Source organism: Neodiprion lecontei, chromosome 3 (genome assembly GCF_021901455.1).
Source record: "Neodiprion lecontei isolate iyNeoLeco1 chromosome 3, iyNeoLeco1.1, whole genome shotgun sequence".
Lineage (NCBI taxonomy): Eukaryota > Metazoa > Arthropoda > Insecta > Hymenoptera > Diprionidae > Neodiprion > Neodiprion lecontei.
Window position 1 is genome coordinate 12,461,184 of NC_060262.1, and position 27,508 is coordinate 12,488,691.

Below are 27,508 nucleotides of genomic sequence, written 5' to 3' on the forward strand. Positions count from 1 at the left end.
TTTTGGAGCAAAAGGATTTTTGTAGGCGTAGATATTTTTTGCGGTAAAAGAATTTTGTAGGTGTTTACAACTTTAGTCTGCTTGGTACAAGGTTTTTCCACCCGGGGTGCTTTTGAGCGATGTGTATTACGCGTATGCTTTATACGGGTGCAGTTGTGTCATAACAGTGGTAGTGTCAGAACAGCGCATCCTCCTGATTCTTTTCGCCAAAGATGATCTCCGAGTGCAGTGTGACATCCTAGTTAACCAGGCGCCTGCGCTCGTCCTTCATACAGTCAAAGGCGCGGCCAGGACTCTCGATGTTCAGTTGGGCTTCGTGCGTTACCTAGCTCTGTCGGCGGTTTCTGTGTCGCGTAGGGTTAACTTTAAAAGATTTGCAAAAGCCCAGTGGTGGATTTAACCATGTTGTTAAAAAAAAAGTCATCCAGTATACTCATTTACTAAAAACGTGTTGCAGTGTCAGTTGTTTTGCTACAGACGTAACATTTTTGTGTTGTCATTTTGCTTATAATTACATGATCATTATTATTATGGTTGTTATTAACCTTGTTGAGAGTGTTATGAACGGTAATATTAGTATTTCCAAATATGAGAAACTAATTGAATGACTGTAGTTTACGGAAATACTGAATACGTTTATATTGATTTTGTCTCGGGTTGGTATCAGAACGTGAGTATAGTGATTATAACGTGCAGTGAAAAGTTTTAAATACTGTCAACAGTCGAGTTAAAGATATTCAAGCACGTAAAGATGCGTACATCCAGTAGTTAAACTGCACGTCAGTATTTGTGGCAAGCAATGACCAGCAAGTGAGGGTAATATAAGTTTTTCATGTCCTACTTTACTGTTGATCAAGATTGAATATCTAGTACTTGCTTGAGTATAAGAGTCTCTTGAGAAAGCTTTATAAATTCATTTAAATCATCAATGCCCTCTGGTAATCGAGTACTCCCAACCTCAAACAAAAGTCTATGTGAAAAATTATAGTCTAAGGTAAGGTTGTATAATTTACCCGGCTCAACCAGCCAAGATATTTGATTGAATTGATTAGCTAATTCGTTGACTGGTCAAGATCGGTTAACTGTCTATGATGGTTGCAAGTTACCTGGTTTCAACAGTATGGTCGATTCTCATGGAATTCAGTCATCGACCGATTTAACCATGAATCGGTTGAACCGTTCAACCAATTTGGTTAAACTTCTTGGAACCCAGCTAGATCTTCTTACAATGTAATATCACTTAGGATGTAATATTCGTCGATAAGACCACGCTGAAAAATAATCATTCATTTTCATGCTGGTTAGTTGCACTTTCCTACACAGCCCATTCATAAGACAAAGGCTTTATGGGTGGGGTACAAAAATGCGAAAGACCAAGAAGTCAATGGGACGAAATCTTGAAACTTGAATTATCGAGAGTTAAAAACGTAGAAAGACTAGAAATACGAAAAGTTATGTTGTAGAAAAATAAAAATTTAGAACGCAAAAATGTATCAATAAATTTATACCGGATTTTTCTTTTTCGACAATTGGCAAGATTACGAAGGGAAAAATATTGAATGCGAAAATACCGAACAGTCGAAAATTGACTTTCAAAATATCAGAATCGTGCCTTTTTCAAAAAATTACGAATCCGAATTTATCAATAATAATGGACCAAATCCTGAAAACTGCTAACAATAAGACAGAATAGAAAGAATACCAAAAAAGGTTACAAGACGGCGGAAGCACATAAATTCATTTTTTCCAACGTCACCAGTTGCAGATGGTGTTAAGCTTCTCAAGAGACGCAAGGGCGCGTACGTGAATGTGGAATGTGAATGTCTTGAATAAACTAAATGTACAGTGAAAAAGTACTGTTCAAATGTTATTGAAAATATTTTGCCTGTTCCTTCACGTTCTTTTTGTCTTTGATGACACAGACGATTGTCTAATACAATGATTTAATCATAATAAAACTGACATCGAGTTAACGAATTTCAGAAAATCCGATTTCTCAGAAGATTCGGTATTACGTACTCTCGAGATCTTTCTGGTTTTTCTGCATTTTGCGGATCGAGATTTTGCTCCATCTGAAATTTGATTTTCGTTTTGTGGCTGTTCAAAGTATTCGCTGCTCTCAAGTTTTAATTACGGAAGTTTCATTTTTCGATATCTCCAAATTCTGTGCTTGTTTATTCGGAATGCTGACTATTCTGAAAATACTTTTTCGGATAATAGAGCTTTAGATTGAATGAAGTTTCTGGAAAACAGTTATTCTACGGGGTGATTTTTCTAAAATTCCAATTTCGGTAAATTGATCATTCGGTATTTTAAAATTCGTATACGAAAATTCAGGGTCTTCGACCAGTGAACTTTTTGTTCGTTCGAGATTTTGACTCCCACCCAACTTTATCGGAATATTACAACTATACGTGTAATGTTTCATGCTTCTGTGGGTGTACTAATCAGGTGCTGTGGCATACCTAATAGAAACATCATTACTTCCGCATAGAAGATTAACATTTGTGATAGTTTTGTAATATTATTATTAAACTTCGTTGTAATACGTTTATAATATTACTTTACTGTTTTGTGGGTGAAATTAACGAATATCCATGAAAATTTTAGAGGACTTAAACCTCTTATACTGTGGTCCCTTTGTTTTGGAGTACAACACGCTATCCACTCAACTGATTGTGAGAAGCTACTATCTAAAAAAAGTAAACCTGAAAAGCTGTGGCTAGTGACTTGGTATTGCGATAAAGTATCAAAATTGGGATTGAGTAGAATTTTCATGAATCTTTCATGATTCATACATAAATATTTGAGGGGTTCTTCCACTTAGAAAGCTGTTTTTTTTTTAAGGGTTTTTGGGTATTTTTTTAAGACAAGCCATTGCGATAAAATTTCTCATCATTTTCACATAATATTTATTGACATTTAAACAAACTTTATAAATTTTTCGGGGAGGAGATAGCCAATGTAATCTAATGTATACCGCCCGATAGGAACCTATGTAAAAAAAGTGTAGAAATAGATTCATCTTGTTAAAATTTTTACATTGTTTTTTATTTGTATACCTATCGCATGTAATAGGATAATCGTCATCGCTTTGGTAGTTTTTGTTTTACGTGCTTAACAAATGGAAAAAGATGAAAATTCAATTTTTTTTTTATCATGAACAAAAACTAATCGAGCAATCATGATTATTATAGTTCACGCGATAGGAATAGGTATAATAAAGAAGCTGTGAAAATTTAAGGTACTGTTAAAGAAGCGCTGTACATCTCGAAAACGCGGAGAGCCAAAACTCCTACACCGCTAAAGCGATCGCAACGAAAGTTGGGCAACTGATGCATTATTTTGGCAAAAAATTGAAGCGGCTTTTTATTTTTTGTGTTCTTCATATTTCTCTCAGATCAATATTTATTTATTTGGCATCAACTTTGTTCAGTTATAATTCATGAAACAATTCATACTTGATTATCATTTCGATAGTTACATTCATTCATTCATCCATTCACACAATACATATATCAACCAATACTTGCAAACTATCAAGGGGAGACTTTGGTGATATTTTCGTCAAAAATGACCGAAAAATCGATTTCTGGTTTCTTACGGAAAAACGTTGCTGAAATATTTTTTTTGATGTGTTTTTTGGCCCGATAAAAAAAAATGTTGACAAAACTTCTTTTTCATTTGTTCAGAACTTTTTTATTAGATAGCGAGATATGTATGTATACATACTCACAACACCGTAATTGAGTTTTTTTTAATTTCATTTTATCTTCAAATTCACAAATATTATATATCTAAAGTTATTTATAGCAATATGTCCTAAGAATATGACTAAAATCCAAAAGAAAAAAAAAATATTATAAATATTAAAAAACTAATTACAGATTCGAATTGTTGAGAAAAAAATAGCATAGTTCAGAAAAAAAAATGTTGTACGATAATTATTAACGAAGTTATTGAGTTGTTAATTAAGCGGTGAAAACAGCCGGGCGCGCGAAGCCTCGAGCCCCCCACCACGCCGCCCGGCTTCATTCCTCCGACTAACGCCGCTCGACGAACGTTGAGCAGTTTTTTTTTACTAGATACAACGCACCTAGAGATCTGAAAAAATTCACGGTGATGTCTTGGGGTGTTGAGAGATAGCTGAAATTTTTTTTCCCCCTCAATATTAATTACAACAACAATAAACAAAATAACACTTAAACACCGTTATCTCCAGTTCTAATCAAGATATTCATGTTTTTTTTTTTAACTACTCGTAAAATAAAGGGCAAGTACAATCCATCATAATATTTACAATAATATGAATATTCTCGAAGATATCTCTATTTGTTTAAAAGCAAAAAATTTCAAGTCACCCAAAAGTTAAGATTTTCGAGTATAAATATTGAATTTTTTTTTTCTTTATGGAAAGTACTAGTAACGAACTGACTCCATGATTTTTTGGCATCCCGTGGGCCAATCACATAAGAAAGGGCAGACGATATACGGATTTTGGCTTGTCGCGGATTGTTGCTCAACTATATAACACAGCCAAAAAAGCCTTGCACGATAATTTTGAAGACACTTCATATTACCTGTACCATGAATTTCAAAGCCACACGTTGCTTATTCATCAATTTATAACAAGAAATGTAAATTTTTTTTTTTTCACGACATTTTGCATTTTGCAAATAAACAAATAGAGGAAATTGATCTCACGACAGCTTGTTTTATCGAGAATGATGAGACGAATAACTTTTGTTTCAACAGTTTTCGTGTATGACTCATAACAAAGACGTTATTTAACAAAATGTGCGGTCTCAAAAGTTTAAACAATCGTTACGGACAAACCCGGACCTAATTTTTAGGGGCATAGGTGAAAATATGTTCGTCCGTCTTTAATGAACCTATAAAAAAATCGGCTAACCTACGTTATTCCAGAATAGAAGTTAGTCGATTTTATAGCTTATTCGTCTGGACTATTAGAGTCCATCCTCGACGACACTCCGCGCACGCTTACGATTGGCGGAATGCGTCCACCGCCAACCTTAGAAACGTAAGCGGGAACAGGAAAAAGAGTTTCACAAAGCCAAAAAATTAATGAATACTGACAAATACATTTCAACAAAATCGCAAAAAGAGCATGCGTCAGTTTCAGAAAAATTCTATCCTTCTACATCTTTCGGAACGAAAGAAGACAAGTACGATGAAGATAAGACCACGACTGAATCCGAGCTTTCTGTCAATAATCACAGTACTAGCGACGTGAATTCTGATAGTTTATTATTTATAAATGACTCAGAAAGCACAATTTTACAGTGGATTTATCCGAAGTAGGCAACTGGCCGGATAATCGAAATAATAAATTGGTTGACCATTTAATAACTGTCGGTCCATCACAGGTTCAGCGACCCAACTTTCCGAAAGATGAATCCGGTCGTCATCTTACAAGTTCTAAGTATTTTAGAAAACTTCCAAATAATGGAACAATCTTGCGTCGTTGGCTGGTGTACTCACCTTCGAAAAATCGAGTTTACTGTTTTTGCTGTCGACTTTTCAATAGTCAATCGATATCGAATTTAACATCCCAAGGATTTGATAACTGGAAACATTTGTCCGAATTACTCAAAACGCATGAAAATAGCCCACTGTATAAAAAGTACTACCATCAGTGGTTTCAAAGAGAAATAAGGTTGAAAAGAGGAAATACAGTTGATTGCGAAGAACAAAAATTGATAAGTCGTGAAACTTTGCGACGGAATAATGTTTTGACTCGTTTAATGAACATTGTTCTTTATCTGGCCGAAAATAACATGGCATTTAGAGGAAGCTAAGACAAACTGTACACGCCAAACAATGGCAAGTTCTTCAGATTGGTACAACTATTGGGTAAATTCGATCCGATTATGGAGGAGCATTTGAAGCTGGCATCAACAGGCGGCATTTCTGATCACTATTGTGGTACGGATATCCAAGACGAGTTAATTGATCTGATGGGCGAGAAGGTTACTTTTGAGATTATTACACGAGCTAAAAACGTTGAATATTATTCAATCATAGCGGACTGTACTCCAGACATAGGTCACGTCGAATAATTGTCCCTGACAATTCGATTTGCAGATTTGACAGATGCTAATGTCGCTATTGAGGAGCATTTTGTAGAGTTCATCCCGGTCAATGACTCTACAGATGCAGGACTTACCGAAAGAATTTTGAGTATTCTCAAGAAACACGGACTTGAGATAGCGAATTGTAGAGGTCAGGAGTACGACAATGGAGCTAACATAAAGGGAAAAAATATTGGCGTACAAAACAGAATTTTGGATTTAAGTCCCCTGGCTTTTTATGTGCCCTGTGGCTGGCACAGATATAATCTCGCACTGTGTGATGCTGCTAAATTGTCAGTCAAGTCTGTAACGTTGTTCGGAATTTTGCAAAGAATATTTACGCTATTTTCTGCTTCGGGGAATCGGTGGAAATTACTCACTGATCATGTAGAACTCTACAGTTTGAAAAAGCTAAGCGATACGTGTTGGGAAGCCAAAATAAATAGCGTAAAACCTGTTTGCTATCAAATTTGTGAAATTCATGATGCTTGAGTTACATTGGGTAACGTAACGGAAAAAACTGATCACACCGCATCACACGAGGCAAGCACATTAGCAGAGCAACTGAAAGCTTTCGGTTTCATTCTTTCTTTGGTGGTTTAGTACGAAATTCTGTTTCAAATTAATGTTGTCAGCAAATCACTGTAATCCAAAGACATCGATCTCGGTAAATCCGCAGAAATGCTCGAAAATTGTTGTGATTTCTTCGAAGAATACCGAAAAACCGGATTCAAAAAAGCTTATTGCACTGTAAGTGACCTGGTATAAACGCTTCAAATCACACCCGAATTCAAACCTGCGAAACGTTTACAACGTATTAAATGTCAGGCTGGTGAAATGGCTACGGATGAGCCAATAGAATCTGCTGAGAAAAAATTGGAAGTTGAATTTTTTAACAAATTGCTGGACGTCGCTTTAATGTCAATAAAAGAGAGATTCCAACAGTTAAAAGACTATTCGGAAACGTGGTCTTTTTTACACATTAGAAAAATTCCGGACTAAAATGAACTCGCAGTGTTTTGTGCAAATCTCCAGCAAAAGCTCATAAGTCTGAAGCATTTTTTCCTGGATGATAATATTTCATGTATAACCGTCCTCAATTTTATACGATAGCGAAATATTCAAGAACTGTATCCAAATATATGGATTGCGTTCCGAATTTTTGAAACTATTCCGGTTACAGTTGCAAGTGGAGAACGCAGTTTTTCAAAATTAAAATTAATAAAACCGTTTCTTCGATCAACAATCTCTCAAACAAGACTCTCTAACCTGGCTATTCTTTCGATTGAAAATGAAATCGCTGGACAATTAGATTTTTCTAATTTAATTCGTGTATTTGCTGACAAAAAGACCCGAAAAGTGAAATTTTACTGAAGAAAATCATAAAAAAGAGCACAACCTAAGAAAATTATTAAAAAATCAACAAAAGGTTCTGTTACGTCCTCCAGACTTCATATTCCTTTCCCACGCTCTTAGTTACCTTACGCTCTGTAGTCTACCCTTATCGTTCGCGAGTCAGCAGGTTCTCCTGTAACTCGCGGCTAGCTTGCCTGCTACATCCGGCAAAAGCAGGCAGATCCATCGCAGCACTCAAGCAAGACACCTATCCCTCTAAACCAAGACCATACCCTTTTTCCCTTGACCGACTCCGTTGCATTGACCACTAATAAACAATCATATACTTTAAATCGTTTACCTTCCCTTAATACCGATCCCTTTCTATTCCATTCCCTTCCTGCATTGGGAGTAGTAGCACGCGAGTGCATAGTCGACGTGAACGGACCCTACAATAGCCAAACAACACCTTGGCTGGGCGTGGAGTAAGCTCCGATTACCGCTCATCGGAGCCTACGCAATCTACCCCGTAACATTCCAAAGAAATCAAAAAATTAAGAATTAAAAAATTAAAAAATATGAAATATATTAAAAATTTAAAAATTAAAAACATTAAAAAAAATTAAAAAAAAAAGCAGCTGCAAAACCTTTTACGTCCATGTCGTTAGCTCTGGGTAAAGCTAAAGCAAGAATTGGTTCAGCCAACATGAACACTGTAAGGATGTTGCCTACCCATCTCGCGCGGGAACTTTGTCATCACGCGCGACTCAAGCCAGGCGGCCAAGGGGAAAAGTGGGCTGGATTTGAGTCTATGCCCCTCGCGTGCTATGGCCCGCCACTCTGCACTCCTTTGGGACCAGGCCGCTTGTATTTGAACGTTCTAAAGTTCTGTGGTGTGAGGAATATAACTGGAAGCCCTATATGAGTTTCGCATGGTTGATGAGATTAGGATACGTTTATCCGAGGTGAGGTTGGCACGTATACATATATATTATTTAAAATATTTATTGATTATGCAAATAATAATAAGTTACAGAAATCATTGAATAACCTTCGAGTTTTCAAGAGATCTATTGCATAACTCGTTGCGGTGAAGTGAAAAATATTATAAGAGAAATTACCTGAAACAGCAGTTAGCTAATTCATGACTAAATACTAGGGATGGGCGATATCAAGCAAAAGATCGATTCTCAGAATCGATTTGAATTGATTTTGGAAAAATCGATTCATCCAAAAAATCAGATACAAAAGATTGATCTTCAGAAGATCGATCGTTATTTTTACTTTTTAGTTTAAATGGAAACTGGTAGCTGTATTGGAGATTAAGAATCGTGTCACACAAATGTAGTACTTACTCAACAGATTTGATATGTAACAATAGTTTGCTTTGGGTTGTTTATCACAGCAATAGTTCTCATATACATATTACACAAACACAGCCGACTAGGTGGGAAGCTTTTTTTATTAGTTGTGATGTTAGATTTATTCAGCGCTAGAAATTGGTCGATTCTTTTGTATTCTCAAATCTATATTATCCATAAAATATAGAGCGCCAAAATAGACTTTCAACACTTTTTTTAATTGAAGATTTAAGAACCAAATCCGATCCTTGCAGACTTCGAATCAATTCTAGAAAAAATCGATTAGTAAAGTATCAATACAAAAGATCTATTTTCTCGACCCAACAGATCGATTCTTGAGTGGATCGATTTAGAATTGCGCATCCCTACTAAATACGTTGCCATCAATTACCCAGGTCTCACCACCTGGAGGTCCCTGCGATGAAGAGACCCACCCTATCCCGTCCCAACCTCCCAATCATGCTAGGAAAAATTACAAGTGTTACATACATCGATAGATATTAAAAGAAAATTAGTAAATCAAAAAAAAAAAATTGAGTTCGACATGCAGGAGTATATTATAAATTATTAGATAAGGCATATTGAAAAATTAGCAAAATCTATAGTACAAAACATAACCAAAAGTAATGGCGCGTCAATAAATGAAATATATACATTCGATCGCATGGAATACCATACTTTTCGCTCTCCGTTATGACGTTTCTTTGGTATAATAAGTAATTATTATAGAAATAAAACAAATCTTAAAAATAAACTGTTTCATTGAATATTATGGAATGAAAGATGCAAACATTCAGCCAACGAATATGAAAGATCATTATTCAGAATTTCATGCATTTCTGAACTTGCAAACATACTGTGAAAACACGTTGTATCTGTGCAAAATTTTGAATGGACTGTAACTGAAAAATGAAAATTTAACAAGCAAGATATACATGCGAGGATTGATAAGTAATACAAAAAATTAAAAAATGGCCTACACACAAAGAAAACAATCCTTGAAGCAAGAATTAAAATATTCTTGAATCAAGTGCTGAGTATTCTTCATTCAAGAATATGTGATATTTTTATTCAAAAAATAGCATATTTTTCAATCAAGAATAGTTTTCTGTGTATGAAATTACTGTGAAATAGGTATAAATGAAAGGGAAAATATAGAAATATGTACAAACGTCTGTATAGTTACTTGTTAGTACTGTCGGTTGTCGTTTTCTTTTTCTTACGGGTGGAAACATCAGTCATTGAGTTTTTTGATTTCACTGCAGAATTTCTAGCTTCAATTATTTAAGGAGGGTCGCGAATCGGAAGTTGTCGAGCACGTCTGGAGTCTACTATTTTTGGCAAAAGGCAGAAATGAAAAAAGTCAGCTAATTTATTTTCCATTTTCAATTTGCAAAAATTGACGTCGCGAATAATTTTGTCTAAGATCAGTCCTTTCGGCATCCAAACTACGAAATAGCACCACTTCCTTTTTGCAATGTGGAGAAGATCCAGAACCTGATGAAAATATTTATGTTATGTGATCGATTTGGCTCCACTATTCATAATGGACATGAATTTTATTTTTTTTTTTGACTCTGTGCCCTCCATTGGAGTGAGCTCTTTGGCAGAAGCGGAACATTTCACCTACTAATCCATCACGTGACGCCGCGTGGAACGGTAGCTCCTTGTCTACCACTAGACCACTGGATTCCACCCTAACTCCATATTCCGAAGCAAACTGACTGATCGCCAAAGGCTCCATTTCGATACCCCACCTTGTACTCGCGTTACCATGGAAATCGGTATATTGAATTCGTTCAACTAATTTGACGCAAGATGTTTGTGGCCGTCGTTTGCAAATTTTACCAAATATCGAGGTAGTTAACCGCTTTCTACGCTCATCGTACCATTCGTCAGACGTGCTTTGTCCTCTAGTTTGCCGATCGATTACCAGTGTATCCACCGAATACAAGGCTTGCACGAAATCCTTCTTAGCGACAGCCAATTTCTCTTCGGACATGTCTGGTTGCGACGGACCACGGTATTACATACAGGTCAGGTAACTCCGGCACTTTTGAGTGGTAGGGGGTGTCACCGTTAGTGAGGCACACGGTCTTGTTTCCTATCTATCCGCTAGGGGCGCCATTGGCCTGGGGTATGATAGATATAGATATTGTAACGTGGCATTTTTACTGCGCGTTCCACACGGCTCCCCGAACTCTAGACGGACCATAAACTTAGGGAGCACGCGGAGCAGACCGCGGCTCATTTCGAAAAAGAGCGCCAGGACAACAGTCACGCATCCGAGACTCTAAGAGGGGACAATCGCCGGTCTAGCGAATAAGACTTTTCAGGATTTTTGTTTATTTTTTTTTTGGGTGGCGAGTAAATGCGGCTTCAGACAGGGGATCGGCAGCAAATTTAAACGACGTTACTGGATGGCAATCGCGGCGGATCGCGACGAAAGGAGGGCCTCACACGAGGCTACGGAGAGAGCGTCAACGGAGAGCTCTGCCGCGAGAGAATCCAAGGCGGGTGAGATTCCCGTTGGTGCCCGGCGAGCCGTAGCCCCCCCCCCCCCCCCCCCTCCGTCGCCCAACTGACGACAGGTACCCTCGCGAAGTCGTCACCACGCCACTGCCAAGCTACGGGGTACCAGAGACTGGCCAGCCAATCAACACCCCGCGACAGCGGAATTCAACGATAGCGATACGCTAGATTGTAAGAATTGCGTAACGAGAACCCCAATTAGATCGGGGAAATTTTGACTATGGATAGCGCCTATGTTCGGGGCATGTTCGAATTGCGGCTCCGATTTGCAGGACTCGTCACTTGAGTCCTGGCGACGTCGCGTGGTGGGTGAATAGAACTTAGTGAGCCACAACAAAGAAAAGAGAGAAATCGCGTGCCATGGCTGCAACGGGAGTCGGGGAATTCCTCGGGTGGTTACGAAGTGGTAAGCGCTTGTAATTCTTTGCGGGCATATTTCGAGCGCAAGTTAGATTGGCACACTGATACACGGTCGGCCCACTTAATCTTGGAGTTAGAGTAGCGCTCGAAATCTGTTTGCCGATCTCCTTGATGATGACCGTAGCCTGAGAGTTCGCGATAACGCGTAGAGTCAAGTGGATCCTTGTAAAGTCCCGCGTAGAGTCACGGTTTCGAGTGGGGAACAATTTCGGTTCGAGATTGAATGCGGCCAAATTCCGCTGCACGGGGTCTCGTCGAGTCTGCGCACGTAAAAAAGGGGTCACCTCTCGGGGGGAGTCGCGTGTTACTGTGCGTAGATGCTCGGTTTAGCGGGAAGGGTTGCGAACTTTGTGGAATTGGGGACTACGACTGGAGCTCGGATGCGTCATAATACGCTACACACCCGCACGATCAGAAAAGCTTTTTAGAGTTATTAATTCGGTCGCGATTAGCGCGTCGAGTCACGTCTTTTTGGTTTAGTTTACGAGTTTTTGTGCATCAGTAAGGTGGCGGCTAGCGCCCGTAGAAATAAGACATCACCTAGAGTTAATCACGATGGCGATTAGCGCGTCGATTATGATCTAGATCACGTTTTTGTTTAGCGGTTTATAATTAAGTGACGATTAGCGTCGTAGTCGAGGACGATCGCGGGCAGCGCATCGAGTCCAAATCTGGTTTTTGGTTTTTGTGAGGTAGGGTATTATTAAGTTGGCGACTAGCGCCCGTAGGCATAAGAAATTTCATCTCTCTCTCGTTTGATTAATTTATTGCCGATCGCGGACCGCGTCGGCCAGTCGCGGGTGACGCGACGAGCCTCGTTTCCGTTTAGTTCTTTTCTTTTTTTTGCATAATCCGTTAGTATTAAGTTGGCGATTAGCGCCATTCTGTAGAGGACGATCGCGAGCGGAGCGTCGGGTCCTATTTTGCTTTTGGTCTCTTTTTGTGTGTAAATTAGCGGTCACGATTAGTATAGCGACTAGCGCACGTAGGCCGTAGAGGTCTTCGGGATCCCTCCATTTTTTTTTATAGATTATTTTGTTTGCTCGTTCCTTTTTTTTTTTAAGCTAAGCGTTTGCGTTTGGGATCACGAGGACAAACTTTCGCAGTATTGTTATTATTTTTATTTTTATTTTTTTTGTATTATCGCTATTTTGAAATATATTGTTTAATGTTATTGCTGCTTTGTGAAGTAACTTGTCGACGTACGTGTGGCGTATCTCTCTCTACCCAAAAATTACCCCTCCCCTCTCCGCGGTACTGAGCTACCGAGCATATGGTCGCGGTATATCGTATTACCGATTTCGAGGCGTGTTAATCACGCCAGGCGCCCAACAAATTTCGCGGTATTATTTCAGATTCAGGGGACATCGTGGACGCCGAATTATTGTGCATGTGGTAAGTTCTCGGTCATCTTCTCCGAGTGACCGAGGAGCGGAAAAATCCACGTCACAATATATACCGATAAGATAACCTGCTCATCGAAGTTTTTGACAGTTCATAACTCAGTGTAAAGTGTGTAAACGATGGATCATCTCCACAAGATCTCAAACTGTCTCAAAAGTTGTAAGCCCTCGCTTGTTGTTTATGGATTATATTGACTTAAACATTTGAGGATTCCGTTAAAATAAAACAATTATCACGCCCGCCATGGAATGCTAGTAAACATCTCAATTATTTTTTATTCGCATCTTTCTTCATTTTTGAGTGTTATTCAGGATTGTTGATTCCGAAAAATCAGCTGTTCGGATCTGATTTATGATTGGCTCACCCCGAAGGGGCAGCGCTGCAGACGGCGAAGACGAGAACCACGGTTTTGCCTCATTATCTGAGTCATTCCCCACCCTACTAGTTACCAGACCTGTATGTAAGACCGTGCGACGGACATGCAGCGTCCGGGCCGTAGTCGGTGTCAGCGGACTGGGCGACGAAAAATTTTGATTTCGATTTGAAAGTCGCCTTTCGAGAGTGAAGAGATTGCGATTTATTTGTACAGTACTTGACGGTGAATTTCCCCGGCCCACCCATTCCTAATTTCTGACTGACTAACGCATGGAACTGTCCACCGGCATTCATCCTCACTACGGCAGATTCGCATCTTGCTTGATATGATCCGCGAAGGGTAAAATTGACACGCTCGCCCCTATAGCCTTAGCAACATGTGCGTTGCACAACTCGGCCACGTTGTTGTCGACGTCCCATATCAGGCTAGAGACATGTATCAATAAGTCAATTCATTGCCGAAAAGATCTCTTGGAAGATACCAGCCGCTTCCATATCCTGCACATGGTTTATTTCATCCAGCTTCGGATTACCGTCGCAGAAATAACCACGGTCTTTACACAATCGATGGTCCCCGAAAACATGATTCGGACCGTTTTTATATCTTTACGCAATTCCTCGACCCGAACGTATTGCGACTTATTAATTTCTGCTTTTCGGTGACGAATAGCAGAAGTTACTGCATAACGTCGGCGTTTCAAGTTTTTGCGCAAAGCATTTCGCAGAATCACTGTACCGACCTTACGGTTCACACAGACATCTCGCAGTCGAGTACCATAGTTTAGGAGCACATGGTTGCGGCATTCAATTTTTAGGACTAGTGCCTCCGGTCCATACGGCATTGCATCGATAAGCTTCCGGTGGACGCTACTATCTCCATCTCGTATCAATTTGTTATATTTTAGGCCGTGCATTTCTAAGCTACATTTTAATCCCTGTACTATTACGTCAGATTCCATCGCGGTACTGGAACCCCCCCAGTTTTTGGCGCATTTATGATCCACGACTGATGTTGACTCCCCTTGTTTCGACCTATTACAAATAGAACAATACTTGTTTCGAACCCCGATGAACAAAACTTGCTACGTCCTTCACCCTACTATTGCTGCTACACCCGAAAGAGAATCATAATTTGTACGGTAAGATCGTTTGGCCCAAAACCCATCCGCAACAACCGCTACGCAAGGGTACCCGACTTCGTCAACGTCACCTGCCTCACGGGCCAATCTCGCCTTTTCTTTCCCAGCCTTGATCATCTCTTCCCGAGCAATATCATGATAGGCATCGCTGACAATGTAGTGAAATTTGGTACATGTTGTCTTAGCCATGCAAGGCATATCTATAGCAGCGCTAATTTCTTTCAGTTGAGAAAAACCACCACCTGTGGACACAATTCCTGAAACTATAGCTGAGTTTAAAGATGAGGAATCTGGTTTACGGTCTTCTGAGTCTATTGATTCGATCTTATTACAAAATTTACATTTGAAGGTGATGGTTGAAGTGAATCCTGTCCGGCCTTCGGATATGTAAACATGTTAACAAACGTACAATCATCAGGTCGATGAAAAACTAATTTTTTGATACTGCTCAGGAAGTGATTTACATCCACTATTCTTCTGCCGGCCAACTTGAATGGAGGACTTGATTCGATCTTGGATTGATCCACTATCCTTTCCAATTGCAACTCATGATCTTTCACCACATGACTATCGGTTGTGGGCGAAACACTTACGGATGTGCTTATACCTAGCACTGTCGTGTCCTTGTTGGCTGCCGTTATATAAATCGGAAAGTTGGGTATTACCTCCGAGCAAAACAGATCGACTTCGATGAATTGTGTTGGAGATCTGACCTCGTCAAACTCGATAACATTATCTGTTATTGTGTCTTCGGTCGGCATGTCTTCCGCGACCAATTCTTCGTCGGTCATTTGGCTCGTAGCAATTCTACATTGACCATATATTATGTCACCCGTTGACAAGTATGTAGAAATATTGGAGCCGGTCTGATTTGAGTCCTGACCCCCAGGTGGGTGTGGTTTCAGAAAAATTTGTAAATAGAATTAAAACTTCTATTTACAAATTTTTCTTCAGAATGGTCGAAAAACGTAGGTTACTTCAGCTTCGTAAAACCTATTTTTTAGGTAATCGCGAGGCATATGATAGTAATATTTCTCAATAGAAAATCTTTTATGTTTTCAACTAATTGTAGTATACATAGGAATAATTAATTTTTTCCATCCGTCACTTGCGAGTCAAATTTACGATATTTCAGACGGAAATATATTGCTATTGGAGAATAAAACAGTATCACGCCTGTTCGAAAAGGACAGCGATAGCTGATTGAATTTTTTTTTTCCAATTCACAAAACTGATGAAGCTGAATCAGTGCCGTAGTCAAGTCTCAGGTTTCATGGAGCTGGGTAATTGGCTCATTTCGAAACGTTAATGTAGCGTACCGGACATAGCTGGCATTGAAACTTTACGCTGCAACAATGTCTTCGATAACACGTCATGTCTCAATTCATTAATGTATTATGCGTTGACCTTAGCAAGTAGATGTCAAATATCACAATCAAATAGTCAGTTAGGTAGATCAGTGTACGTTAAAAGTGAACGGTAAATTTGTAATCGTGAGTGAACGAAAGATGGAAAATTATTTTCGGAAGAATAGGTTGACAAAACACACATTGAGAAAGAGGCGGTACATAATAATTCGAAGAGATTGTTAAGAAAATACGGTGTTCTGGATTAATAAAACGTGCATGCTAGTTAGTCGGTCTGAAAATGAAAACAATCAAGTCTATGTACGCAAACTTGATGCCATTCTATTTACCTCAACCTCTCCCGCTGATAAGCCGCCAAATTTTTCCAACCCTGGCCCTTTTTGTTACTTTTCCGTAAGATTTTCCTTATCTTAGTCATAGCGAATGACTGATGAACACTTATCAAGGAGTTTTAGATACTTTACTAATATTTATTTACGAAGAACACACTGAAGAACGCTCACGGCTCGCGGTTTAAATTACGGATTTGCATGTGTTAAATGCATGCTGTCTGCTACAGCCGTTAGTTCGTATGACGGGCGGCCTAAGCCAAAGGTGGCGCTAGCAAGCAATCGCTTTTCGTGGCAAAAATCCGCTGTTTCATGCTTCAGCTCGTGCAAGTTTTCTCGCAACTCTTAAGTACGATTTTATTGCTCTTAGTCCCAAATTAAAGGTGAAGGATGTATCTATGTCGTGTATTTCGTAGAATTGTGAAAAAAAAATTCATTCTTGTTTTATTACAACGGGAACTTTGCTTACTTTCAGCGCTGTTTTTTACGGCTCTAAGAAAAAAAATTGAAATTCGAAAAAATACACGACACAGATTGCTCCTTCGATTTCAAAATGCTTCTAATAGAAGTTTGATATCTTTATAAATGACGGAGAAAACTTGCATCGCGTCAACGTCTGCAAGCGGCAGTTCCGCCGGGAAGAGGCAACGTCCTTATTAAGTGGGGACCACAATATTCTTGCCCGGGGTGTCAGTGGCCCTAACGGCGGTACTGGATACTTCAACGGAGAGTGGGGTAGTACTTGATGTCACAGTGGGTGCTTTCCATTTACATGACATTTGTGTCGACTCTCGAAAATGAATAAATGGAACATCACAATGGAGTTGATGCGCACAAAACAGAAAGGTTCGAATGTGTAAAGAGTGGTGTCAACAAATTTAAGCTTTACGGTGAGTGAATAAAAATGTAAAAGTAAGATTGATTATATATTTAAAATTCTGTGTATTATATTTAAATGGAGCAAACATGATATATACTACATAAATAATTACAATATGAATGAATCCATCGAATAACGTATTCATATTAATCGTGTTCATTTCTTAAGAGCTAAAATATGTTTTTGCAATTTATAATTGTATGTTATTTCAAAATTAAATATGACTGATTTTATTAGATATGTGACAGGAGATTCGTTTCCTTGACGTCACGCGCGCTACGTATAAGCAGGTAAAACAGACACAGAGGCATACGGTAAGCTAGGTCACCCAGTAGCGGGATTCCGTAACTCTTTAGCGACGATTATCGCTATCGTTAACGCTTCCTATCGACAATTGTCGCTAGTGGTGATTCTGTACGACGCAGTTAACGATATTTGTCGCTAGTTCCAATCGTTAGGTTACAATAATTGTCGTTCGGCTAGCGATGGATATGGAAGTCTCGCTAAGGCGTAACGATAATCAGTCACACAGTGGATGATAGTATTGGTGCAACAACGTGTCAATGTGTTGGGCGTGAATTTTTCTTTAAACTTCAAAATAGTATTTAGATTTAAAAAGGATTGAAAACTTCATCATGCAAGTGAATATGAAGATTCACTTTAAAAAGCAATTATTTTTTTCAGTACAATAATATAATTATTTTAACGTTCTCTATAAAACGGTGTTCATTATTCAAGTAATTGTATAAAATTCGAAAACATACTTTTGAGGTCATGTTGATTCAATCCTCAATATCTATCCAAATATACAAGTCCATTTATAAGATATCGTAAGGGTTGATTAAATAATAGTATTTAATCAAATCTCTCGATGGCTTTGTAATATAAAAAATAATAAGTTCATTTTTTATTCGCCGAAAGAATGCATTAAATAATAATATTTAATCAACTCTTTCGATGTTGAGAAATAGACTTATTAAGAGTGCTTAGTTAAAGTAACGTAAAAAAATATTTCTGAATTTTATACAATTACTTGGATAGAGTGATTGTAGTCATTAATAGATGACAAACAGAGGACATAAGGCCTTTTCTCAAAATCAGTTTAGTTGAGCATTGCAACATTTATGTAGTTAATAGTACTCAAAGTAGCTAAAACCATCGGAACTGTTTGGGCTCAGTATACTTACACTGTTCCATTTTTTTCCATTTTTGATTAATCGGAAAACGTTTTTTTATACAGCGCAGCGCGAGGAAAGATCACGGCAAAGATACAGAACAATAGACGGTTTTGTTTGCGTTCACAAATAATCTATCCGAAGTTACTAGATTTTTAGTGATAATATCTGCGACGTTGTCAAATTTGCTGAAAATCTATCGACATTTATCGATGCGCCTGTGACTAGTTTTGCATCGATGAATATCGTTACGTCCAAGTTACAGAATCACCCTACGTCGCTAGCATCGTTGATGCAAGCGACAACTGTCGCTAGCTAGCGACAGCGATAATTGTCGGTAGAGAGTTACAGAATCCTGCTGCAGGAATCGATCGTCTTATTGATTATCGACAAAAGTGGTTGATAGAGCTCTACGACGCTCATGAATATCAATCGTTCCCCCACCCCTTTCGTCGCGCGAGCGACATAGGTTCACGGGACCAGAGTCGAGACTCTGTGTCTGCCAGCCCTACCGTACAGGAGTCTTGCCTGATTAAGAATTATATTTGCGCCTATATAAAATTGCTATCGACGTTATAACGTCCATAAAATTATTAAATAATTGTAAGATTATACGTGTGTGAGGGTGGAAGATACCCCGCCAACCCGTCGATTGTAATCTGTCGAGTGAGAGCCCATCAAGGGGAATATATATCTATATCGCTATCGACCAAGTAAGTCTCAAATAAATAACCTTTGTTAATGCAGTGCTATCTCTATCTTTCTTTCTCAGCCTGTAGATATTCTCGTTAAATTTATAAAAGTATATTGGGTCATCCAGCGTCCCCGACCTTGAGCGGGGTCCGAATAGTCGGCCAATAATTATTAAAAAAAAGGTCATTTACAAGAAATATCATTTACTGGTTTTGGAGAAATCAGTTGGCGCCCAGTTTAATTATTTATTCAATTAAAATAAGACTGAGTTTCGTCTCATGAGCCCCGACAGCTCTGACCCAGCCGCTTTGGGTGGAACTTTTCGGATAAAAGAAAATTGTTCTGTCTCAGATGGAAGAGGCTTTATTAGCTATCCTGATGAATGAATCCAGTAGTAGTAGCAGCACCAGCAATAATAACAGCAGCAGCAGTTCAAATTCTTCAAGCGATGTTGGTTTCAACCCGCTATTAGAAGAAGATGACTACGAAAATGATCTTTTATTCCCCCTTCACAACTTTCCAATGGACGGACGTGAACGACAGCGTGTGCAAAATTTTCTCGAAACAGTTCATGCTAAAAGCAACGAGAAGTTTAGGGAAGATTTCAGATTGGAGCGGTCAATTGTTAACATATTATTAGGTAATTATGTACACATATTTCACCATGGTAGTTGCATACTGATATTTTTAAAAGAAAACCTAGTACATATACGTCAATATATTTGCACAAAGTTTGGAAAATAGTGGATTCATTCCAACCCATACCTTTGGAAAGGAAAAGAAACCTGCTGAATTGTGTTTATTAATGGCACTTTGGTTTCTCGGCAACAAGGAGTCATATAGTTTATTGTCAAATCTCCTTGATATTTCATTTTCATCTGTATTTCGCATAGTGCGAAGAGTCATTGATTGGCTCATTACACTTGTTCCTCAGTTCATTAAATGGTTAGAAGGAAATAACCTTGTGAGAATATCTGAGAGATTTGAAAATGTAGCAGGTATTCGTGGTTGTATTGACGCAACAGATGGTTCTCATATTCATATTAATAAGCCAGAAGGAAATGGTAGGGTATATTTCAACAGGAAACAACATTATTCTATTCTACTGCAAGCTGTGGTTGACTGCGACCTAAAATTCACGAATGTATATTGCGGGGACTCGGGCTCTTTTCACGATGCCAAAATGTTAAGAAGATCCGATCTATTTGTAGTAGCCGAACAGAATCGCGAAAGAATTTTTCCTAACAATAGCTTTTTATTAGGCGATAAAGGATATAATGATGTAGCACAAACGTGGCTGGTTTGTCCTTTTCGGAACAACGGAAATTTAACAGTTGAAGAAGATGAGTTCGACACGAAAATTTCTCAAACGCGTGTAGTAGTCGAACTAGCCTTCGGCATTCACAAGGGTCGTTTTCGTTTACTGCAAATGATGTCTCTTCGAGATATTTAATTCATGATACGAGTTGTTGTCGCATGTTGCGTATTGCTCAATATTTGTTTTATAAACGGAGATAATGGGGAAGGTTTATTCAATGACGAACTTGATCAACAATGGAATGACATGTCGGATAATGGAGATGTAAATGAGTTCGAATTCAATGATATTCCGATGACTTGATTTACTAATATATAAATGTAAGCAGTAGATGTATAATTCAAAATTTATTTGCTACATATTTTACGGAACTTATTTTTCCAAAATTTTATCGATAAACTCCATTTCATCTTTATGAAATTGTATATTATATAAATGTACGCAATAGATGGACAATTCAAAATGTAAATGCTAAAGATTTGACGCTGCATAACTGTAAGCGTTAAATAAATTGAGTAGATTTTGTATCAAAAGTTTTTTTTTACTTTGTCTTTGGGGAGAAATAATGATACCATCTTAGAGTTTAAGTACATAAAAACTTTGGTTTGATAAAACTATAAGTATTAAGTATAGTATGTTCGCAAATAATTACTCGGAGATTTATACGAACTAGTTTACTTTAATTTCAGTTCAATATACATTGTTGTTCAACACGGGTGACGCGGTAGCCGAGAGCTGGAGAGCTGAACTGCCCAATCCTCTGTCGCTTGGTCGGGCTTTTGTCTCGAGCTCCTCTCCCAGTGCGGTACACAACATCCCTCGACCCTAGTTTAGTCGTAAGCCTATGTAGACTTTCTTGGACGTTCTCAAAGATTGTAGGCACGCTCCTCGCGTGGTTGTTTTTCTTTTTCTCTTTCTGACTGAGTACCTCCTAGTTTTGTTTTAATTTCTCCTCCCGTTTTTGGCATTTTCCGAAGGTGATCGATGTGACGTTGATGTTTTATTCCAGTGCCGTTTTCACGAACGGTGTAGGATAATGGATCCGTTTTGTTTTCGACGATCGCTCGAGCCCATTTCGCGCCTCTTTGTCTATGCGTTCGCATTTGTACTTCGTCGTGGAGCTCTAACTCCCGAGCGCCGTCCGGAGTTTTTTTTTTTGTTTTATCCTTCTCTGCTTTTTCTTTAATATCCGTTGTCTTTATTGCGTCAAGTGGAATACGCAATTTCCTGTTTATCATCAACTCTGCCGGTGTAATTCCTGTGTCTGCATTTTGCGTCGAATGTTGTTTTAGTAGAAATCTACTAATTGTTACCTCCCAGTCTCCTTCTTGCAGTATTTTGAGAGATTTTTTTGTCGTTTGTACGGCTCTTTCTGCCTGTTCGTTTGATGACCGATGATACGGAGCAATGAAAACGAACTCTATACCATTTCTTCGATAGAACGTTTCCATTTCACTAGAACGGAATGCTGTGCCACTGTCTGATACAATCGTGCGCGGAAGTGCAAAAGTTGCGAAAAGTTTACGAAATTCGCGGATCACGTTGTCCGATGAGGTGAATTGGAACGCGTCTGACCTCGATCCATTTCAAGTAGGCATCCACAATAATTAAAAATATTTGTCCCTGGAAAGGCCCGGCCAAATCCACATGGAGTCGAATCCATGGTTGGCTTGGTGATTCTCAAGTTTTTATTGGCGCTCTAGGCGGGTTATTTCGTACCTCTTGGCATTTACCACAATTTTTTATCTTCAGTTCGATGTCATTGTTTATTCCTAGCCACCAAACGTACGATCGGGCGTACGCTTTCGTAGCAACTATTCCCGGATGATTCGCGTGTAAATAGTTTATTATTTCAGGTTGTAATTTCTTCGATACAATTACTCGTGCTCCCCAAGTCAGACATTCGTTTATTATCGACAGTTCTTCCCTTTTTTGCCAAAACACTCGAAAGTCCGGCTCGATTTTTTCAGGCCATTTTGTTTGGAGACATTTTTTTATCTTTCGCAATTTATTATCGTTCCGTGTTTCCTCCGCCAGCTCTTCTGGTGTGATAGCATTTCTGGTGATCCCCTCAAGCATTAGTACCGCTCCGAATTTTTCATCTTCAACGGCCTCCTCCGCCATGGGGAAACGAGACGGTAAATCGGCGTTCCCATGCTTTTTGGCTGGTAGATAGATCAAGTCATAGTCGTACGCCGATAGTATTATCTCGTATCGATTCAATTTGGCAAGATCATGTCTGGATTTTTTTTCTTATTATCAAATATTCCCAGTAGTGGTTTATGATCTGTTATTAATTTGAAACTTCGCCCGGCTGTATATTGGTGAAAATGTTTCACCGCTTGAACGAGAGCTAAGACCTCTTGATCCAACTGTGCATAATGCCGCTGCGTCTTGTTTAGTGTTTTAGACGAAAATGCAATAGCTTGTTCTCGCTGATCTGGTAGCTCATGAGCCAGTACGGCTCTCGTACCGTGAGGCGATGCATCAGCAGAGAGTACGATAGGAAGCTTATCGTCGAAATGTATCAATACTTCCGATCCTGTGAGTTGTTTTTTTTATTTGTCAAATATATTTTGCTCTTTTTCCGTCCATATCTATTTCGCATTTTTGTCCAATAGCCGGTGAAGCGGTTCAGCGTCCCGTGTGCGGTTTTTTAGGAACCTGGCGTAGAAATTTATATCACCCACGAATACTTGAAGTTCTCGTTTGTTCTTCGGTGCGGGAATTTTCTTTATATCCTCCACTTTGTCGTTTAGAGTTTCAGTACCCTCTTTCGAAATTTTTTGGCCTAAAAACTCCATTGATTTTACCCGAAATATAGATTTCTCCACGTTTAAGCGGAGGTTTGCTTGTTGCAGACGCTGTAATACGACCAGTAGTCTTTGATCGTGTTCCTCGATTGTTTTGCATTGTATCTTTACATTATCCAAATATATCTTTATCCCAGGGATACCGGACATGATCATAACCATGTAGTTTTGAAAAATTTGCGGCGCCGCCGCTATACCATCTCACAGACGTAGAATGTTTAACAGACACATTGGTGTATTTATTGTCAATATTTTCTAGGTTTCTTCGTCTACTTGCAATTGTTTATAGGCATCCTTGAGGTTGACTTGCGAAAAAAATTCCCCTCCGTTTAGGGTTGACAATGCTTCTTCGATTGTTGGTAATGGATACTCCGAATTCATTATTTTCGGGTTCACGGTCGTTTTCACCCACTACCCGTATCTTTCCATTTAGCTTCCGTACGAATATCACTGGTGTTGCCCATATGGATTGATCTACTGGTTTCAACATGCCTTGCTGTACCATTGAGTTCAAAGCATCTGTAGCCGCCTCTTGTAGCCCGTAAGGTATGCGTCTGGATTTTATGAAATGAGGCCTGGCGTTTTCTTTAAGTTGTATATTAATCAGTGGTCCGTTATGCCCCGTGAGTGTCGGCTGTGTGAGCGAAGGAAATTTTTCTAGCACAAGGTTTTTAGTGACGTGTTGTTCGGGTTCGGTGATGTTGTTTATACCGGTAACCTCTATTCCTAATGCTTCGAACCAATTTCTCTCTAGCAAATTTTGCCCTTGCTCATCAACTACCACTAGTGGTAATGTTGTTTCAATTTCCTTTTATTTAACCGAAACGTCTGTCGTTCCGAGGACGTTCAACTGTTTTTTTCTCCATATCCGAATAATGTTGTTTTTCGTTTCGCCCAACATGTTTCTTCTGCAGGCCATAACCGATCGTATGTTTTGTGACATTATAAGCATTCGAATATGGGCGGCAATATTTCGGATTTGACCGGACGGAAGGAGAGTGAGCGTTTGACCAGTCTGGTGGAACCGGCAACAAATCCGGAGGATAGAAGCGAAGGAGACTCTGCGGAAAGACGCCAACCTGTACAGACCGAAACTTATAATACTCCGCAGAAGTTCAAAATCTAGTCTATTTTTACATTACAAAACTCAATATACACAGTACGAAGTTCACCGAATATTCGATGTCGTTGCGATCCTTGCTGATTTCATCTCCACTCTGAACGTGTGCAAACGACGAATCCTGAAGGTGAACATCCAAATTCAAACTATCTATCGAACGAGAGCAATGGAGAAAATAAGATCAGGATCGGCAAGTGACTCACATGGTGCCACCACATTCGAAGATTAAGTCAAGCAAGCAGCATATTTCAACGTATTGTATATCCAAGGCGTATTTTTTAAATTGTGTGAATGTTCGAATGAATGTATAGCTTTTAATATTTTACATGCACACTTTTTGTCTACCCTTTATTGCAATCTGTTTATTTGAACTATTTTATTTATACTATTTTATCATTACAATTTTGTCGACTCTTTTATCTATAATTTATTTATTTATGTTCTTTAATTGTTCAGGTAGAACAAAGTGTTACAGTTTTTTTATTTATTAGCGAAAGGTGTGCCCCGTTATCGACTTCAAATTTGACTAATTTTGAGTTGATTTTAATCTCCACTATGTAATCATTTGTCTTTCCTTTTTCGCTCTTCGTTCGGATTACCGGACACGCGTATAAGTAAGTCATCGTCGCTCTCGTCAGTTCCCATGCCTTTTCCTAAGTTAATTTGTTCTATCTTTGATGATTTTTTTTTTCGTTACTCTTTGATGATTGAGGCTTTGAGTTATTTTTTGCTTATATTTGCTTATGCTCGACTAATATGTCCCGTTTTTTCGCAATATGTACGTATTTCATTTTTGTAGAAACATTTATCCGCGGTATGATTTGTGTACCCGCATCTAAAACATGCATTTTTATTTGCATTCTCAATTGAATTTTTGTTATTGTTGTTTTTTTCAAACCTTTTTCTTGTAACTATTTTTTGAATAGCCAACGCTTCGGTTTCTTTAATTATTTTTTATTGCATTGCTGCCGCATCTGCGTTGCAGGAAATTTCTAACGCTTTCTCTAAACTCAGACATCCGGGTTTTTATCGCTCATATACTCTTCGTGTCGTTGACATAAATATCGTTGCAGCTCTTCGTTTGCTATACCTGCGACAAACCGATCGCGCAACATCGTTTCCAATGGTAATTTCCCCGTCGGTCCGGTAAATTTACAGTCTAACGCCAACTTCCGAATTTCGCCTACAAACTCTTTTAGCGTTTCTCTATTCCCTTGATTTCTTTTGTGAAACTTTACTCGGCCTAACAGCTCGTTCACTCATTTCCCAAAGTGTTGTTGACATTTTTTCAATATGTCTTGCCACGATACACTCTTCGGTGCGTCCGGCAAATACAGCGACTTTATCACGGCATAATTTGCCCCACCAACGGCCGTCAAGAGCTTTGAACGTTTTTTTGTCTCATCGATTATATTATTTGCATCCAAATAAAATTTTACCTGCTCAATATAATCTTCGCACGTCTGTTTTTCCCTATCAAATTCGGTTATTTTACCGATTGATGGCATAATGGTAACTATTTGCACGTTTTCCTCGCTCCGGCTGATACCCGACTTTATAGTCTAAGAGCCAGTGGACGGCTACCTGCATGTATTTGACCAAACCTGGGATTTTGTACAGTGAGGCCCCTATACCTACCATATATGAGATGGAGGTTCACTAAGCCCCAACTGGTGGACGCGGCGCGCGCTCAGGTAAGACAGGTATCGATTTTTGGTGAATTTCAAATGCATTTGACCACGTCTGCCGTTTTGATATTTGAAAATATATTATTATTATTATCTAAAAATAACAATGGCAGACCATTACCACGCGTTTAGCATAGTGGCAGACAGTTTTGAAAATGCTGAAAAAAATTAAATTTTGAAATTAATTGACCAAATCTGCCATTGATATATTTTGTTTATCAGGGTCTTAAAAACTTATATTCATCACGGCAGACGGCTTCATGGCGTACACACTTCAGCAGACAACAAAACCTTAGCTACTATCCGGTCATATGTATATACATATATGTATTAAGTTACCTATTTCACATCAATATGATTTACTTTATCATGCATCCATATTAATTTAAAATTTAATTTTGTAAACTATGTACTAAAAGTGATGAGTTTGACGATAAGAAAGCAAATATATTTCGGAAGAATCTCAAATATTAGGGTATATTGCAGATAACAAATAATCATTCAAATATTTATTTAGTTTTCTTCTTTTTATTTGTTTAAGACAAAATTTGAAAAAATGAATAAAAAAATATAAATCGCGCATGCTTTACAAAACATTTATTTTTTCCGACTAATTTCAATCTTCGTTCACCGTCATCGGAGTCAAGTCTGTCGTGGTGTGACTCGTCTTCATCATCCGTAGAATTGGAATGTGTAAAAATTAAACATTAATTATAAAATAAAAATAATTGGCAAAGTGATCCGAACATATTCGATAAAAAATTGATTATTATAAACTTACCAGGGACTTCGGTGATTAAGTCACTCACAGAAGTTGGCAGCTGATCACCATCAAACCATTTGAATACAAATTTGTCCTCCTGCTCAATCCAACCATACTCTAATGGGTCCAATGTGGTAGGTTGCTTCTTATAAGCATTTCTCCAAACACTTGAAATATAATGAGCTCTTAGAAGTTGCTGGTAAAGCTCACTCTTACACGGTGGTATTGAGCTTGCATCAAAATTCAGTATTTTTTTAGTGAAATTTTCATTCACGTCAGAAGCTTTTAGTCAATGAAAATTTCACTAAAAAAAATACTGAATTTTGATGCAAGCTCAATACCACCGTGTAAGAGTGAGCTTTACCAGCAACTTCTAAGAGCTCATTATATTTCAAGTGTTTGGAGAAATGCTTATAAGAAGCAACCTACCACATTGGACCCATTAGAGTATGGTTGGATTGAGCAGGAGGACAAATTTGTATTCAAATGGTTTGATGGTGATCAGCTGCCAACTTCTGTGAGTGACTTAATCACCGAAGTCCCTGGTAAGTTTATAATAATCAATTTTTTATCGAATATGTTCGGATCACTTTGCCAATTATTTTTATTTTATAATTAATGTTTAATTTTTACACATTCCAATTCTACGGATGATGAAGACGAGTCACACCACGACAGACTTGACTCCGATGACGGTGAACGAA

At 38.6% G+C, this 27,508-nt stretch overlaps 2 protein-coding genes across 2 annotated transcripts in view; both read left to right on the top strand.

Annotated features, from left to right (window-relative positions):
* The first annotated feature begins 326 nt into the window (after positions 1-326).
* Positions 327-27,508, top strand: part of LOC124293695 (glutamate receptor ionotropic, NMDA 2B) — a 1,867,270-nt gene continuing 1,840,088 nt past the window's right edge. The window contains exon 1 of the mRNA XM_046735718.1: positions 327-816. The gene's annotated coding sequence lies outside the window, so the exon portion shown is untranslated. The remainder of the gene's footprint in view (positions 817-27,508) is intronic.
* LOC124293696 lies at positions 5,799-7,466 on the top strand. Its single transcript, XM_046735719.1, is given in 2 exon segments — positions 5,799-5,945; positions 6,450-7,466. Coding segments are annotated over 2 exon segments (1,164 nt in total).